The 16906-nt window shown below is 43.2% G+C and overlaps 2 protein-coding genes across 8 annotated transcripts in view; one reads left to right on the top strand and one right to left on the bottom strand.

Moving 5' to 3' along the window:
* Positions 1 to 759: 759 nt before the first annotated feature.
* SRD5A3 (steroid 5 alpha-reductase 3) lies at positions 760 to 13178 on the bottom strand. 2 transcript variants are annotated; one of them, XM_032955139.2, is made up of 6 exons: positions 12740 to 13178; positions 5893 to 6103; positions 5488 to 5639; positions 4728 to 4919; positions 4148 to 4279; positions 760 to 2796 (listed from the first exon to the last, which is right to left on the bottom strand). In XM_032955139.2, exons 2-6 carry the CDS (start codon positions 6081 to 6083, stop codon positions 2537 to 2539), a joined length of 927 nt encoding a protein of 308 aa, XP_032811030.1. In that variant the 5' UTR covers positions 6084 to 6103; positions 12740 to 13178; the 3' UTR covers positions 760 to 2536. The 2 variants fall into 2 exon arrangements, with proteins under 2 accessions (XP_032811030.1, XP_075923645.1); XM_076067530.1 differs by lacking the exon at positions 12740 to 13178 and adding an exon at positions 12556 to 12728.
* Positions 13179 to 13327: 149 nt separating this feature from the next.
* LOC116942819 (ELMO domain-containing protein 1-like) overlaps positions 13328 to 16906 on the top strand; it is a 48253-nt gene continuing 44674 nt past the window's right edge. For 2 of the 6 annotated variants that reach the window (XR_004402855.2, XM_032955133.2), the window contains exon 1: positions 16486 to 16667. Coding sequence is in view for 5 of the 6 variants with exons in the window: in XM_032955133.2 (XP_032811024.2) it covers positions 16523 to 16667 (145 nt within the window). In the remaining variant the exon portion in view is untranslated. Of the gene's footprint in view, positions 13452 to 14603; positions 14723 to 16485; positions 16668 to 16906 lie in introns of those variants that run through there. The other 4 variants (XM_076067526.1, XM_076067525.1, XM_032955134.2 and 1 more) reach the window with 4 other exon arrangements.

Raw genomic sequence — 16906 nt, 5'->3', positions numbered from 1 at the left:
TCTTCGATCTTTGTTCGGCATCGTGGGTCAGTCAGAATGTTACTGACTGATCCTGTTATGCAGTTACCCCGTTGTGGTATAGTTACCCCATTGTGGTCTAGTTAACCAAGTGTATATTTATGCAGTTACCCTGTTGGCGTGTTATAATGTGTTGCCTCTAAGTTCTAGTGTGTGTCTCTGTAGAACCCACTACATATGCATTAGAGAAAGTAACGACAAGGCCATCAAATGGAACAGTACAAACAATATAAACAATACAGGATAAACTAGACAATACTCACAGTACAAACGAGACAGTTCAGATAAAACAGAAGAGGACATACATTGATTCTTAAATGGAATCATGACCCCAAATTGTGACCACAGAGGCAGGGCATGAATTGTGACATGCCTGTCGCAGTATTTAGACCCATGACAATAAAACACATTTTAACTCAAATATTAACAAATCTGCAGTATGAATGGGGTTGTTGAGAGTCAGGGTTGGTCAAGACAATTCTGCACTTGTCATAGCGGGGTCTGCTCAATAGCAACAGTAACAATGGCTGCAGAAAACACAGCACATTGTGTCCAGTACGTAACATGTTGAATCAGTTTTGGAAATCCATTATCATTGGACGCATATGTTTACAATTAACTCCTCTTGTCCGGTTGGTTGGCACTAATGACTGAGTATTTCGACTCACAATCAGAAGGTTGCAAGTTCATATGAAGGTTTCATTCGATGTTTTAAATCAACAAATGAGCAGTACTAGATCATTAGAATTAAAACATTGGTAATGTTTTATTTTAATAATTTAGCACATCACAAGACTGGGAAATGCTTCTTAATACGTATATTTGGACAGAAAAAAATCTCATGTTGAAAATTTCATTAGAACGCGACATACACCATGGTTTTCACGAGGAATGACCGGATTCTGGGTTTGATGCAGATGCAGTATGATCTTACAGGCAGGAGTTGGACTGTGGAATTTCACTGACAGGGTAGAGTTATGCAATGTGCATAATTATGCACAGCATGACAACCTGCCCATTGCTTCATGGGACTTCTAAATGTGGACATTTAATGAGGCAGCAAATATAAAACATATTGAGGAACTGCACGACAGACAATTGCTCAATTTGATCCTCACATGAATGACTGCTTTGTGAAAAAATAAGTCATGTTTTGAAAACCGTACAGTTTATATTGCAAGCCATTCAAATACAATTTATTAACTCATGTTTGTTTAACCAGATGAGAATTATTAAGAGACAAGGGAATTTATTATTTGCAAGAGTGATCTGGGTCGTTAATAATAAAGATAAAATAAATTTTGAGTAGCTCTGTCAACTGAAAACTGATATCAGCCTTTTTTTCACAAATTATACACTGATTCATATTCTTAGCTCTTTCGGTAAAGTCACGTTGAAGGGAAACAATAAAATATATATAAAACAATAAAAATTATCACGACGTTTCGACCATAACACAAACGGTCGTCATCAGGTGTGTCGGTTTGCATTAATTATTTTATTTTATTATTTTATTGTTTCCCTTCAACGTGACTTTACCGAAAGAGCTAAGAATATGAATTACTGCAGTCACGAAAGCTTTAAATCAAAATTTATACACTGATTGTGATTGATGTATGGTATAACCCCTGAAGCGTTGCCCCTGAATCAGCCTTTGGAATGACCCAGGTACTAAATGTTCTACATTATCTCAATGGCGATTGGTCTCTATGGGGTGTCGGGGTGGTGCCCCACCTAAAAATTGCACTTAAAATATTTTAAAAAATAAAATATAAAAAATTACACGGGAAAAAGTGTTCAAAAGTTAATCGTTTTTAAAAATCAATTCCACTGAATCTATATGGAAGAGACTATTCATCTGAGGGGCGGTATCTCTCCCAGATTGGCAGTCATGGGAAAATAAGATTAGCTGGGATTACGGAGTCGAAGCCACCATTCTGAGAATATTGTATGACTGCAATTTTCACCTACCCAAACATCTTACTTGCTCCTTTATCATGGACACCAAAGGCAGTGACGTGGGACAAGAGGTGCTGGCCCAGGACATTGATGGAAGCGTGGCGGACACAAGAACTACAAAACAGGCATATGGTGTCTTAGCACCCAAGTTGTGCTTAACTGCTTACTTGGAAATATTATGAATGCTCCTCTAAATAAATACAAATTTTAATACAAATTATTTTCTAATAGCATATAACTCAAATGTAGTGCAAAACAATAGAGTAGCTTCGCGCATATCATTTTTTCACTATTGTTTATTATCGTTTATTCGCGCATATTGTTTGCATTGCATTGTTTGTGCATTTTGCATTGGGTCTGCAAATATTATCTCACCAAGTGATTCTCTGGTTTATATATCTCAAACACATCCTTTGTTCTGGCACCTGAGATTTACTGTATGGGAGGCATGGTATATAAAAATAAAAGATCGACTACCATTGAAAGTTGTACCGTGGGGAGTCGCAAGGCCTGGGAGTTGAGAAACACTGCTTTAGAAGATATGTGTGCTAGTTGATTATTACAGGAGGTAGGGCAGGATGGCCCGGCGATGCTGCGGGTAGTCTGGGAAACGGCTGCGGTACGACTCGTGCATGAGGCGTCCCTCCAGGGACTGGATGACGATGAGGTAGAAGAGGACGACCCACCACGTGCGGTGGACACCGCCCAGCACCACCGCGATCGCCACGTAGACCAAGATCTCGGCCAGGTAGTGGGGGCACGAAACGAGCTCGAACCAGTCTCCATGTGGAACCACGTACCTCGTGTGTACCACGCGCCCTGGTAAAACGGCCATCGCACATTCATGTGTGGATTTGTATAGCATCGGCACAACGTACAATCATTGGGATTTTCAGGATGTCTAAAGGCAATTGCATATCATGTTGCACAGCAGACGAGAGGATTGAGACAACTGAATGTAGAGGACAAATAATGGAGGCATATATAATACAGATGGGTTAGTGAGAATGTGAAATTAACCATTATATGATTTTGACGAGGAAAACAAATGCAGCAGGGTACCACAAATGAAGACATCGTCACAGGCAATGCCTTTTGATGCCACCATAGTCACAGGTCAGGAGAGTTGTACTGTATATAATATAGTGGCTGACACATGCATTGTCATTGAATGTGCATTATCTGGCACAAATACATGCCTTATGATGTTCAAACACCAAATAGACAAATACTACGAAGGCATTAAGTCTGCATAAACCGCACATTACTTGGCATTGTTTTTTTATAATTCAATAGCTTGATAACGGCAAAAGGGTCCCATAGATAATCATTGTGTGTCGCACGATCCACTGCTATATACTGTGCTGCCTTGAACAATGTGGCCTTCCAATGAGCCAATGCAATGCATTTTACAGTATTCCCTCGTTAATTCCAAGGGATACGTTCCAGAGATGCTCGTGAATAGTACATTTAGTGGTCAATGACATTCGCCGAAAAAAACACTATATTTTTTTATGAAATACCTTAAATAAACACAAACTATTAAATACATTACAATTATCTCATCACTTTATCTCTCATCAATGTATCTTATCAATTTCTCGTATCGTGTTCTCTAATCACATTATTTCATCACTTTCTTTCTCTCTCTCAATGCAGTAGTTTAGAGTTCCAGATGTGATTTGTGGGTAGCCAAAATCACGAATAGCAAGTTCGTGAATAATGAGGGAACACTGTACAAGATTTCCTTGCCAATAACCAAATATCATCCTAAGTGTGCCCAATCTCGTCAGATCTCAAAAGCTATCAGGGTTGGTCTGGTTGACACCTGAATGGAAGATTCTTGGGAAATACCAGGCATTGCAGGTTTGGGCTGCAAGGTGGCCAGGAGATCACAGTAAATCAACGGATTCTTGAATCTTTGTGAAGCTTTGACACATATACGTCGATTTTACTACAGGCACTCTGCATCATTAACGGAATTGAAAAAATATTCCAAAAGCATCATCCACATGAAAAATTAGTCTTCGACACTCTTTCCTGACAATCAACAATGGGCATTACTGTATTTTTCAAAGGGAATGCTTGCAGTTGCACTCCAGGAAGTTATACTTCCAATTAGCACGGCTGGCTAGGTACCGTGCGAAAGAAGTTCAACATACATACATACCAGCTTTGTCCTTTCGTAGATTGGCCAAGATGTTGTGGCTCCGATGGTGGTGGAGCGTGGCCCAGGCAAACATGACAGAGCCAGCCACGTGGTACCATCTCCACTGGGCCAGCAACTGCCACACACTCAACTCTGACAACACATTGTTGGCACATTAGTATTGTAGTACAGCATTGATTGGTCTTCATTTCAGGGTAGGTACAAGATAGTAACATCTTGTCTTTAGTCGTCTGCCTATTGGCAGGTCTTTGGGGAAAAAAGGAGGAACACATGTAAATTAACACGGTATGATCCAGTCATTGTCTCCATGCTCAAATGAAGAATAGACCATACTTGAGAGATGCTGCAGGAAAGGTGAAGTCTAGTGTACAAGTTAAACGAATAAACTAATTGTTAAAAAGTATATATCATTTAACAAATAGCTGATAAACAAAGTGAGTTCAAGAGCATGTAATTTTCAACAAGTATATAAAAATGAAAACAGTATAGACATTTTATTCGTGCTGCAAATAATTTAGTGTAGGCATCCTGAGTGTTAAACATGTTGCAAAATTTCCTCTTCACCAAAATAGTTTCCGACCTTTTCCTCCGATGCTTGGGCCTTCACACAACAACGTGAAGGCGATCATCACGTAGTAGAGCATACCGAATCCATACTGGACTGCATGCATAATTGCGTTAGAATACACGCTGAGAAAAAGGCACTCGGCCAGTCGCCTCACTACTTGCAGTACCATGAGGGCTTGGGCAAGCACAACCGACAGCTCCATACCTGCAACAAAAAGACACAGAGGCCATTGGACTTAAAACCACTGCGGATGTAGAAGATTCTAAATAACACAACGGGTGGCAAGTCTCAACTGAACAATTTTTTTTATTTTACCACGTAAGCTCCACTGAGCTATGTAGCTCTTTTTCAGAAGCGAACTGGGCATAGATGATAGCTCAACAAAGTGGCTTATCATGTGCAAATTTACAGCAGCCAAATATTCTACATGCACGTTAATTCTAAATGTGGAGGGAACAACCAGAGGATCCGGAGAAAAGTCCACGTGACCACGGGGAGAGAGACATGCAAACTCCAAATATACAGGCATCAGAGTCAGGATCAAACTTAGGACATCCTGCATATCAGGCGAGGTAGTAAACATCTCGCCACGGCAATGCCTGTCAGTTACATACAGTCAGTTACATATCACAACTATGATAGTGTGCACACATTTTTTTTCAGCATCTTAAACTTGGTTCTCTCCCCTAGAAAAAAAAAACAACCAAAAGGCTGCCATTACTAGGTAGACAGCAATTAATTTGACGTGATTTTGTTTTGTAGGTGTGCTCACCATGGGGAAAATTGTTTGTGGGGCTGCCAAAGGCAACCAGGAGAGACTCGAGCCAGCCAGGAAAGGTGGAGCCCAGCAGTAGCGCACGGAGAGTCAGCGAGAAGAGTGTCACGTGCGAGACCACGGCCACCACGTAGAAATGCATGAACCACCTGGTAGTGCATTACGGCCAATACAAGCAGCATTAGTGTCATCACTGGTAACAATGCTACACTGGCTGAAATTGGCCTGAAAGCACAATGTTTGCAAATCACCTATTACATCTCATTATAAACTATAATGAGCCACTGGTTGAACAAGAGGTGTTTTAATCGGGGAAACGAATTAATTAACAAATGAATGAGTGGATGAGGAAGTGCAAGGAATGGACGGACGGACAGATGATGTTCGGTGCTGCTCACGCACCGCTTTGGCACATCCAGGGCGCGCATCCACGCGGCGCGCTGCCCGCCCTTGCTCTTGCCGTAGCGGATGAAATCCTCGAGCAGCACGGGCGGATCCCGCAAGCACACGTGCACGGCGAAGGCAATGACAAAGCCTATGCCAATGACGGCCCAGATGATCTCCAACAGGCACGGGGCAGCGAGCAGAGCCATTGTCACAAGGCTGGCAGAAGCTGTGAACCAAAACATGCAGGAGCAATGCAGAAGTGTAAACATTTGTGGAGATGGGACGACGAGTTGATTAAGTTGGTAATTGACTAACATTGAAATCGACTACTTTTGTTGTTGTTTATTCTTCAGACTCCTTTGCAAATGGTGGGTGCCCCCATATTATGCTTGCCCAAAGGGAAGAAAACCCCTACAAGCCATTCCCAGCATAAAACAGATGATCAGAACCATAATTTGTATTTATCATGGAGAAATCTGATGAGCAATGAAGCTCTTTTTCTCAGATGTCCAGTTGGGGCACCTGAGAAAGTTAAACAATACAAAAAAAGATAGGCGTACAAAGTAACAGGTAAGCAAATAATTATAAATAAATATAAATACAGTATATAAGTTAAAATTGCACAAGTACAACAATTCCCAAGCTTGGGCAAGGCAGTCAAAACAACAACAAAAACAGTGCCAGACCACACCAAGACAACACAGTCCCTCAATAAAATTGCACAATAAAATCGAACTATCATAATTCTGATGACATTACCAAGCCCTGCCCATCACCTAGGCCTCGGCAAGGTAAAGTAAAAACAACGAGCCTACCTTTACCCTACCTTTTACCTTACCACAATACAATCACTCTACCCTACCTTTTACCCTTCAGCAGGTAACGTAAAAGGTTAAAAACGAGCCTACCTTTCCCTACCTTTTACCCTTACCCCATACAAATTACCCAATTACAGGGTAATTACTGGGGTACTACACATGAAAAAAGGTTTATAACAGGTAAATGCTAGGTAGAGTGCTTTATTCATATATAATACTCTCGATGATTCCAATTTTACACGCTTTCTTTTAACTCACTGTCTGTTGTTGTATCCTCAAATCTTGTAACTCAATTTTAACCCACTTCCCAATGTGGTATCGACTGCAAACTTGGTATACTTATGTCATACTGATGACAATACTATATTCTATCATTAAAAAGAAAAAAATATATATTTTTAAACATTATTTTGTATATGTTATGTTTTGGCTTGGGTCTAATTGTCCACTGTCAACTGACGTTGGCTGAAATTGGCCACGGTCCCTTACGTTATGGCAAGCTTCGGGGCCACATCCTGGAGTCGTGGAATTCTGCCATTACTCGCACATTTCATAAAAGCATGGTTTAAAAAAAGTAAAAAAAAATATTACTCATTAAATGGAGGCCACGGACTGCGCCACGGAGCTTTTAGCGGTAAACAAGGCACCGTATTTACCAGGTAATACTTTGCGCTACCTTTACCCTACCGGGTAATTCTTCCGAGCTACCTTTACCCTACCCTTTAGCTTACCCCTTGGCATGTCGACACCTTTACCGTTTACCTTTACCCTTTTACCCGGTATAAAGGGTAAATTACCTTACCTTGCCGAGGCCTACCATCACCTGTCATGAAGCAGCACGTGCGAGTGGGGAAACCCTTTTTCTGCCAACTATGTTCATGTTTCCTGAGTAGTCATTTAATAAAACCGATGAGTTACTTAATCAGATATCCCATATCTAGACATGTCAGTCGAAGCGAATATAGTAGTTGTTTACTAAAGCATCTTCAATAGTGATGAAGTTGAATGAATACGGACAATTCCAGTAGTGTCATGGATGAATAAACACAGTAGGTGAACTGAATGTCCAAACTGGTACAGAGTTTTGCTTGTGCTGTTAAAATTCACTGATAAAATTAGGTACTCCCTGTGCTACTGACTGAATGTATAAAAGAAAGTTATTTATATAAAGGGAAAGATACGTGGAGGGATATTGTCTACTTATTTAGATGAAGAGGCGGTGCCCTGGGTGAGCAATTAAAGGGCTAAACCACACCGCCCCACCTATTTGAGACTTCCGATATGGTTGCAAACCATATTATATCTCGGACAGATGGCACTCTTGCATACAAATAAAACTTTATGCCTGTAAAAATGCACCATGGAAATGTACAAAAAAAGTTTCCACTGGGACCACAAAGCGCGTATCGTATAAGACGCCTGTTTGGAGCACAGTAGAGAGGGGGGCTATGCCCCAGAACATTTACCAGGGGAAATGTATATCTGTGGAAGCTCACTGGTTTTATTACATGAATGTACGGCCCTATTTTAAACGCTTGGAATTCGGGGCTGTCCCCAACTGCCTTGGGAAGTCTCTAGATCAGCCAACAACCTAACACCATAAATCAGTGTTCCCAATTACCACTAAACACAGCACGTAATCAACGTATAAAATTGATGGTTGGGTTAGACCAAGTAGCCATTTCTGGCCACTGCCTGAATTGGCTGTGTCGGGTGGAGGGGTTTAGGACACAAAGTTTACTAACGCAATCTATTGGACTCAAAGTCACGTCAATTAATTTTTTGCTTCAAACTCCACATCTTGATTTAGACCGCAGGATGAATCCGATGAGCTATGCAGCTCTTTTCATAGACGTTGTCCAGTATGGGTGGGTCAACGGTTTACAACAGCAAACAAAAAAACACGATAGAAGTGCAAATTGAGGAAAAGGTAAGTCACAAAATATTAATATATTTGTATGTACTGTGTATGTCTAATTTATCAAGCTTGGGAAAGGCAACAAAAACGACAAAAGTCTCAGACCACACCACGATAACACCACACAGCAGTAGTCTCTCAATACAACTGTAGTGACATTGGGGATGTCACTGTATGGTGCCAGCCCGAGAGGGCCGTGGCACGCGATGCACTGTCATCGCGTACACCCCGTAGGCGGGTGTAGTACCAGCCCTAGCGGGGCTTGGTGTGCGCTGGGATAGCACGTGCACCACGCATAGCGTGCAGTGCGGGCTTCCACAAGGGGGAGTGGGAGAGTGTCAGCCCAGGGGCAGGGTTGCCCCGGGCCATGGCACTCTGGTTGACCCCGTAGATACGTGATCCGGAGTGTCCACAGAGAGCCCCCAAGTGGGGGGGCTAGGGGGCGATCACGTGTCCGGGGAGAGCTCTCCAGAGGGATCGAGAGAGAGCTGAAACGCTCGAGAAGGCGGGCGGGGCCAAGGGCGGAGCGGCCCCGACCCAGGGGGATATAAGGTGGGTCCCTGAGAGGGGCCAGGGTCGCTGCATTCTACAAGGTGAAGCTCTAAAGGCATCAGCACGTGGTCGGGGACCCGAGTGAGGGTCAGATCCTTCGTAGTTGTAACTCCTCCGTATAGAGTAGTTAGCTGGGTGGCCACCACCCTCTGCTGTGTCTGGTGAAAGGGGAGTTACCCCTTTGTGTTACGTGTTAATGTTACAAATAAATGTGTTGCCTCTAAAGAGCGTCTGCGACTCAGTTGGACTCACTACACAATGGCACATGAACACTGAACTTTTGATACACATAGTCTTAGCTCTTTCGGTAAAGTCACGTTGAAGGGAAACAATAAAATAATAAATATATAAAACAATAAAAATTCTCACGACGTTTCGACCATAACACAAACGGTCGTCATCAGGTGTGTCGGTTCGCGTCAATTTATTTATTTTTAAACGGTGTATTTATTTATTTATAAAAACGTCAGCGCCACGCGCAGCGATTTGGCAGTTTATTTAGAAGGACTAGTCCATCTATGTTCTGAAAAGAGGAGGGGGGAGACGAAAAATTAATGTATGCTGTCTGAAAGCCACTGTAAGCGTGATCAATTAAGACCTGAAATGGTTGATCAAATCTTTCCAATGATTGCTAAGCCAGAATCCATCTTCTCGGTTGAAATTGTCTCTGTGCTTGTATATGTGGATAGCCTCATGAACAAATCTCTCATGGTAGCCAGATGGCTTACAAAGAACCTCTGTGTTGGAAAAGTCAATGTCATGTGAGCCTACTGAATTATAACAATGATCTGCCACGGCCGAGGTGTTGGTACTACCGTGTTTAAGGTCTGCTTTGTGTTCACGAATGCGGTCCGAGACATGGCGTTTGGTTTCTCCAATGTAACTACTACCACAGAGGCAACTTAGTTTGTAGACACCAGGGTACTGTATGTCCGGAATCACATCTTTTACAGACGGAACCAGATCACGGATTTTATGTAATGTGTTGAAACGGACCGGGATCTTGTGTTTCTTCAAGATTTTGGAGTCTTTTTTGTGATCCCTGCAATGTAGGGTAAAGTGATGGTTTTGAAAGGCTCCTCAAGAGGGTCCTTCTTCATGGTTTGAGTGATAGCTTTGCGGATTGTATAGTCGGAGTAACCATTAGCCCTAAGAGCTTGGTGTACGTGCTTGACTTCACTGCCTATGTGTTCCTGGTCAGATATGCATTGGGCTCTATGGTACAGAGTCTTGATGAGAGAATTCTTCTGTGATGGATGGTGGTGGGAATCCGGTTTCAGATAAGCATCCGTATGGGTAGCGTTCCTGTAGACAGAGTGGCTCATTGAACCATCAGGTCTCTTTTTTATTAGGACATCCAAAAAAGGTAGCTTGCCATCTTTTTCGACTTCCATGGTAAATCTGATGGCTGGGTGTATGGAATTGATGTGGTCGAAGAATTGGTCTAGAGCAGGCCGGCCATGTGGCCAGATGACAAAAGTGTCATCCACGTACCTCTTCCATAAGGTTGGGCGCAGAGTGGCAGTCTGGATGGCGTCAGTCTCAAATTTCTCCATGAAAATGTTAGCTATAACCGGAGATAGGGGGAGCCCATTGGGGTGCCCTCAGTTTGTTTGTAGAAAGTTCAATTCCAAGTGAAGTATGTATTGGTTAAACAGTGTCTCACCAGGGGGGGTACCTCAGTGTTTAGTCTTTGATGAAACCTGATTCCCATCACCATCCATCACGGAAGAATTCTCTCATCAAGACTCTGTACCATAGAGCCCAATGCATATCCAACCAGGAACACATAGGCAGTGAACTCAAGCACATACACCAAGCTCTTAAGGCTAATAGTTACTCCGACTATACAATCCGCAAAGCTATCACTCAAACCATGAAGAAGGACCCTCTTGAGGAGCCTTTCAAAACCATCACTTTACCCTACATTGCGGGGATCTCAAAAAAGATCTCCAAAATCTTGAATAAACACAATATCCCGGTCCGTTTCAACACATTACATAAAATCAGTGATCTGGTTCCGTCTGTAAAAGATGTGATTCCGGACATACAGTACCCTGGTGTCTACAAACTAAGTTGCCTCTGTGGTAGTAGTTACACTGGAGAAACCAAACGCCATATCTCGGACCGCATTCGTGAACACAAAGCAGACCTTAAACACGGTAGGACCAACACCTCGGCCGTGGCAGATCATTGTTATAATTCAGTAGGCTCACATGACATTGACTTTTTCAAGACAGAGGTTCTTTGTAAGCCATCTGGCTACCATGAGAGATTCGTTCATGAGGCTATCCACATATACAAGCACAGAGACAATTTCAACCGAGAAGATGGATTCTGGCTTAGCAATCATTGGAAAGATTTGATCAACCATTTCAGGTCTTAATTGATTGTTCACGCTTACAGCGGCTTTCAGACAGCATACATTAATTTTTCGTCTCCCCCCTCCTCTTTTCAGAACATAGATGGACTCGTCCTTCTAAATAAACTTCCAAATCGCTGCGCGTGGCGCTGACGTTTTTTTTATAAATACACAGTTTAAAAATAAATAAATTTATGCAAACCGACACACCTGATGACGACCGTTTGTGTTATGGTCGAAACGTCGTGAGAATTTTTAGTTATATATATTTTATTATTTTATTGTTTCCCTTCAACGTGACTTTACCGAAAGAGCTAAGAATATGAATTACTGCAGTCACGAAAGCTTTAAATCAAAATTTCGATACACAGTTAAGGGGCCTCTTTTTGGCACAAATCTGTCAATCAAAGCGACATCACAATTAATACATACCCGTAAACGATACGTACGCGTAAACATAATACATACGTGTAAACATAATGCATTCCCGTAAAAATTATAGTAAACAATACATACGCGTAAACATACTACATACCCGTAACAATTATAATAAATTATTTCGCGTAAACATTCTAATAAATACTTGATTTGAAGCTTTCGTGACTGCAGGAATTACTCTTTGGTTCTTTCGGTAAGGTCACGTAGAATGAGAATAAAATAATAAAATACCACAATAAAATTCTCACGACGTTTCGGCCACAACGCAAGCGGCCGTCTTCAGGTGAAAGGTACAGAACTGTCGGGACAACAAAGCTCTGTCGTCCGAAACGTCGTGAGAATTTGATTGTTTTATTTTATTATTTTATTCTCATTCTACGTGACCTTACCGAAAGAACCAAAGAAGATGAATCCTTGCAGCCACGAAAGCTTTAAATCTAAAGAATACGACGTTTCGATTGCAACACAAGCAATCTTTGGAAGAACGTAATCAACCTGGTGGGGCGTTGACTGTTGTGTTATCCGACTCTCTGTGTTGTATTGCATTATATTTCTAAGTTTACTAGGTTTGTTTTCTCATTAATTCTCACCTGATGACGGTTGCTTGTGTTGCAATCGAAACGTCGTATTCTATTATTTAATTCGCTTTCTTTCTACGTGACTTCACCGAAAGAACCAAAGAGTAATTCTAATACGTACCCGTAAACATAACAAAAATACAATTACTTTTTTTTTGCCCACTTCAGCAATTGTTACTTGCTGTGGTTGTCTCACCTGATGACGGGGGCTGGTGTTGCGCCCGAAACGTCGTGACTTAATTTATTTTATACCTTCGTGACTTTACCGAAAGAACCAAAGAGTATGGATCCCTGCAGTCAGGAAAACTTCAAATCTAGATTAAAACTTCATATCTAGATTAAAACTTCATATCTAGATTAAAACTTCATATCTAGATTGAAAAATGCAATTCTATAGAGAAAGCAAATGCAGTACTGCCTACGATTTACAGCTGTTTATGAAAGCAAGTTGTGGCTGTGAGTTAGTTGTAAACCACGGTATCGTTCGCGAAAGTATACGTGTTAAATGGAATTAATTGTTGTGTAATTGGTATGTAATTAATTGTAAATAGAGGTAATTGTGAGCACCACGCGCTGTCGCCCGCTCGCAGGTAAAAACCTCTGCTCTGACAAGACCCCCCCGCCCTGCAGATCGATTCCCTATAGTTAAATCGTTACATATAGATTCTCTCATACCCCTCCACAACGTCCCGGGATGGGTGAGGAATCGATAAGGAATCGCCTTTATTTAAATGATACAACACGCCAACATCCGCGTCGGATCGGCTACAAAGTGAAAGTGAGTTAATCGACGACGGATTGTTTCGATTTTCGATTCCTTAACCGGAAACTCGTGTTGCCGTGGCGACGCGGGGGTGGGGGGGGGGTCACGTGTTAGCTGCTGGCTTCGGGAGGTCCGCGTGGGTCAGGTAACCGCGCGCTCCTCATCACTCATTCTTCATTCATTCATTCACCGTTCATTCATCACTCATAGTCTGCGATGGACCGTGCGCCAAACGTCGTGACCTCTTGCGTGCAGCGTTCGCATCAGCTGCCCTTGGCCGCCAGCGTCTCGAGTGATTTGTTTGCTCCACGGATCACGAGGGGCGTCGGGGCGGCGACGCCATTCCTCTTTAAGTGGTCGCAGTTCCCGCCTCGAAACGTCGACCGCCGACTGCAAGTGCGCAATTTGCTCGAGTTCGCGCAGCAACTCATTACTCGTCATCGGCTAGGCGCTGTTCGCTGCTGGGCGAAGTCCCCTCGCCAAGCCGCCACAGCTGAAGCGAGCGGCTCACACACGGCTGCTGTCCCCTCTCTGCCATTCGGCTGTCGGCCAAATGGCGTCACTGCACTCGGACTTCGTTCAAACTCAACAAGCTGTGAAATAAAACATCCGCAAAGCGGCGCTGGCGGCCGCTTTGGGGAGGCCTCCTTCATCCAACAGAGGATTGAGCATGGCTCATGACAACGATGACGCCGGCTGAATAGCCCTCGCGTTGACGCTGCCACTGCTGTTGTGGGTGCTGTTGTGTTAAAGTGATACGCGCCCTGTTCTCAACCCGTGTGGGGGGGGGGGGTGGGCGATCTTCCAGAGGTTGTGCAGGCTGCGCATCGGGCACCGTGCAGGAGAGCGTTCGAATGACTGCAGGCAACGTCAGTGCCACGTTGCGGAAATTAACGTCTGACAAAACACTTGACGAGCGGCGCGGACATCTGATGTCTCGGTGTGTTTTGTGGCCTCGGTAACCTTCGTGTTGTGTTGGGTCCGGAGTGGATCTTCATTGGGGGGGGGCGCAATTCCAAAACGGCCGAGAACTTCCGTACAGCATTGCGGTGACGAATGCGTTAACTCGTGCGAAAACACGTCTCGCTGGGTTCAAAGTCGAGGCCTGTGCCCCAGTCTTGCATGGAAACCGAGGCGAAGCCTCAAGATCCAGAGGGCGGCTTTGAAGACCATTCGGATAGACCACTGCGAGTGGCCTCGTTCGTTCTGCCAGTATGACTCGTCTCGATTACATCCACCACTCAGTACTGTACTGTGGAAATGACCCAGCCAGTGCGTGTTGTGTGTGTGTGTCTAGGTCAGTGGTTCTTAACCTGGGGTGCACGCATTCCCTGGCTGGGGGTGCGAGATGCCCTTTCTGGGGTGCGAGATTTTTTTCGAAGGGGAATAATCGAAACACCAATTAACCACGGGCACGTAAGTGCAACTACTTTTTTCATCAAACCTATGTATGTATTAACATGATACATTTTTTTACGATTCAGAACCAAGAGGGTGCAGGGCTGCAGTAAAGGTTAAGAACCACTGGTCTAGGTGATTCTCCGCTCCGATTTCGCTTTCCAAGCTCGGCCTCGGGCATTAACACTCAATCTCTAGGAGTCCTAAGTGGACCTGAGTCTGGCACTACGAGCCTCGGGCATTAACATTGACGACGGCTTAATCATCCTATGTGTGCCTTAGTGTGGATTTCCGAAGTCTCCGGCATGGACACCGAACCTTAATAATCCGAAGCAGCTGCAGTCAAAACCTTTGAACAAGAAAGAAAAGTCGTCACGGGAAACATCGCGAGTAGGAACGAGAGCCAATGGTCGAGAATAACGATTGTGTAGCAGGCGAAGAAGGGAACAGGTCTCAGAGGGTGACCACGACGTTCTCGCAATGACGCAGTTATATTCGGGAATGCTTTTCGCACAACGCGGAACGCGCCATTTATAACGTGGAATGTGTCCGTTATAACGCGGAATGCGCCCGTTATGACGTGGAACGCGCCTGTTGTAGCGCGGTTTCTGAGCGGTCGACAATGAACTATTTGAACTGCTCTTAATCCGACCATGGCATGACTGCAGGCTGATTTTATAGTGCAAAGGTGATTCAAATTAGCTTTACTATTTACATATGCCTTGTAATGTATACAGGCAGTCCCCGGGTTACGGAAGGGTTAGGTTCCCGAGAACGATCCGTCACCCAAATTTTTATGTATGTTGGAACCTGAACAATTTCCCCCCCCCCCAAATCAAGAAAAAAAATCCCATAGCCGTAAATAGTTGTGCCTCCCCTACCCGATTACTCGTTCGTTTTCTCTCAGTACTGTATCGTGCTGTTCGTTTTCCATCGCTACCTGTATCGTGTCGCTGTACGTATACTCTGCACTTACTATGATTCTTTGATTTAATTGAATATCTACCCGAACACCATCCATAATGAAACTAATGGAACATATACTGTATCCAATTGTTTATGAAACCACGAAACATGTTAATATTAATTAACAGAAAGTGACTTCTGAATGCTTATTTACCGTGCATTAGGCTAGGCATAGACTTCTCCGATCGCTATTGGCCGAGACCATAAGCAATCGAAGTGTAATTGTGTTAAAGTACATACAGTAAATAACTCGTGAAATATACTTAAAATGAAGAAAACTAGCAACAGAAACATGGGGAAAAAAGAGTTCTAAGCATAGAAAACAAACAATTATGTAATACAACAAAATAATTACGTAACACTACAAAAACAAATTCATTGACCTTAATCCTCGTGAAGCTCGGGCTCGGTGAAGGCAACGTTTTTGTGGAGCGAGGCGTAAGGCGGGGCTTACGCTTCACACGACGGTATTCATCCTCAACCTCACCGTGCTGCACTATTTACGCTTACGTAACTAATGCAAACATTTCTGTATATTGAATTTTTTTACATGATTTATGGGAGCATTTCTGTAAAGTCGGATTTCCGTAAGTCGGGTCTTACGCAACCCGGGGACTTACTGTACATAGTAATTCCTTGCTTAACGGCACTTTTTAGGAACGCATCTACCACGTTAAACGAGGAATTACAGTACAGTTTTCACAATTGCGTTCAAAATATGTGCACTATTTTGTCTTGCGATGCAGTTGCATTTGGTTGATTTAAAAATAGAGATTGTATCTGTGCAATTCCATTAATATTCACTTTATTTGCAGGGTTGCAGACTCGTATTTTTATTTGTCGCCAGGCAAGATGCTGTGGCGATTGTGGCTGTTCCTCTATGGGGGATTCCTGCGTGGGTGGATTAAGTGGTTTTTCCGCCAGCTAAGCGGCCGCTGTGAGCTGCAGAGGATCTGCTACCGGCACAAGACTGGGGCGACACGAGCCCTTGCAATCGGTACAAACAGCCAATGTGAAATGCTCTTGCTTGAGTGGGGCCTCGGTGTCTGAAGAGTTATTATCATCATAATCTTAATTTGCATCATAAGCCACGCTAGATCCGAAGTTATTCATAAAGTTGTTGACTTTTATAAGAAGTTGTGAGTAAACCTCTCCTGAGAAAATTGTGTGGGCAAAATAAAGGTTTAAATATAAATGGAGAATATATTAGATTCGAAGCTTTCGTGACTGCAGGAA

The sequence above is a fragment of the Petromyzon marinus genome, chromosome 16 (assembly GCF_048934315.1).
Source record: "Petromyzon marinus isolate PM22_M1 ecotype Great Lakes invasive population chromosome 16, UKy_Petmar_22M1.pri1.0, whole genome shotgun sequence".
Lineage (NCBI taxonomy): Eukaryota > Metazoa > Chordata > Hyperoartia > Petromyzontiformes > Petromyzontidae > Petromyzon > Petromyzon marinus.
The sequence above is the reverse complement of the archived record's forward strand: the minus strand, read 5'-3'. Positions and strand labels throughout refer to the sequence as shown.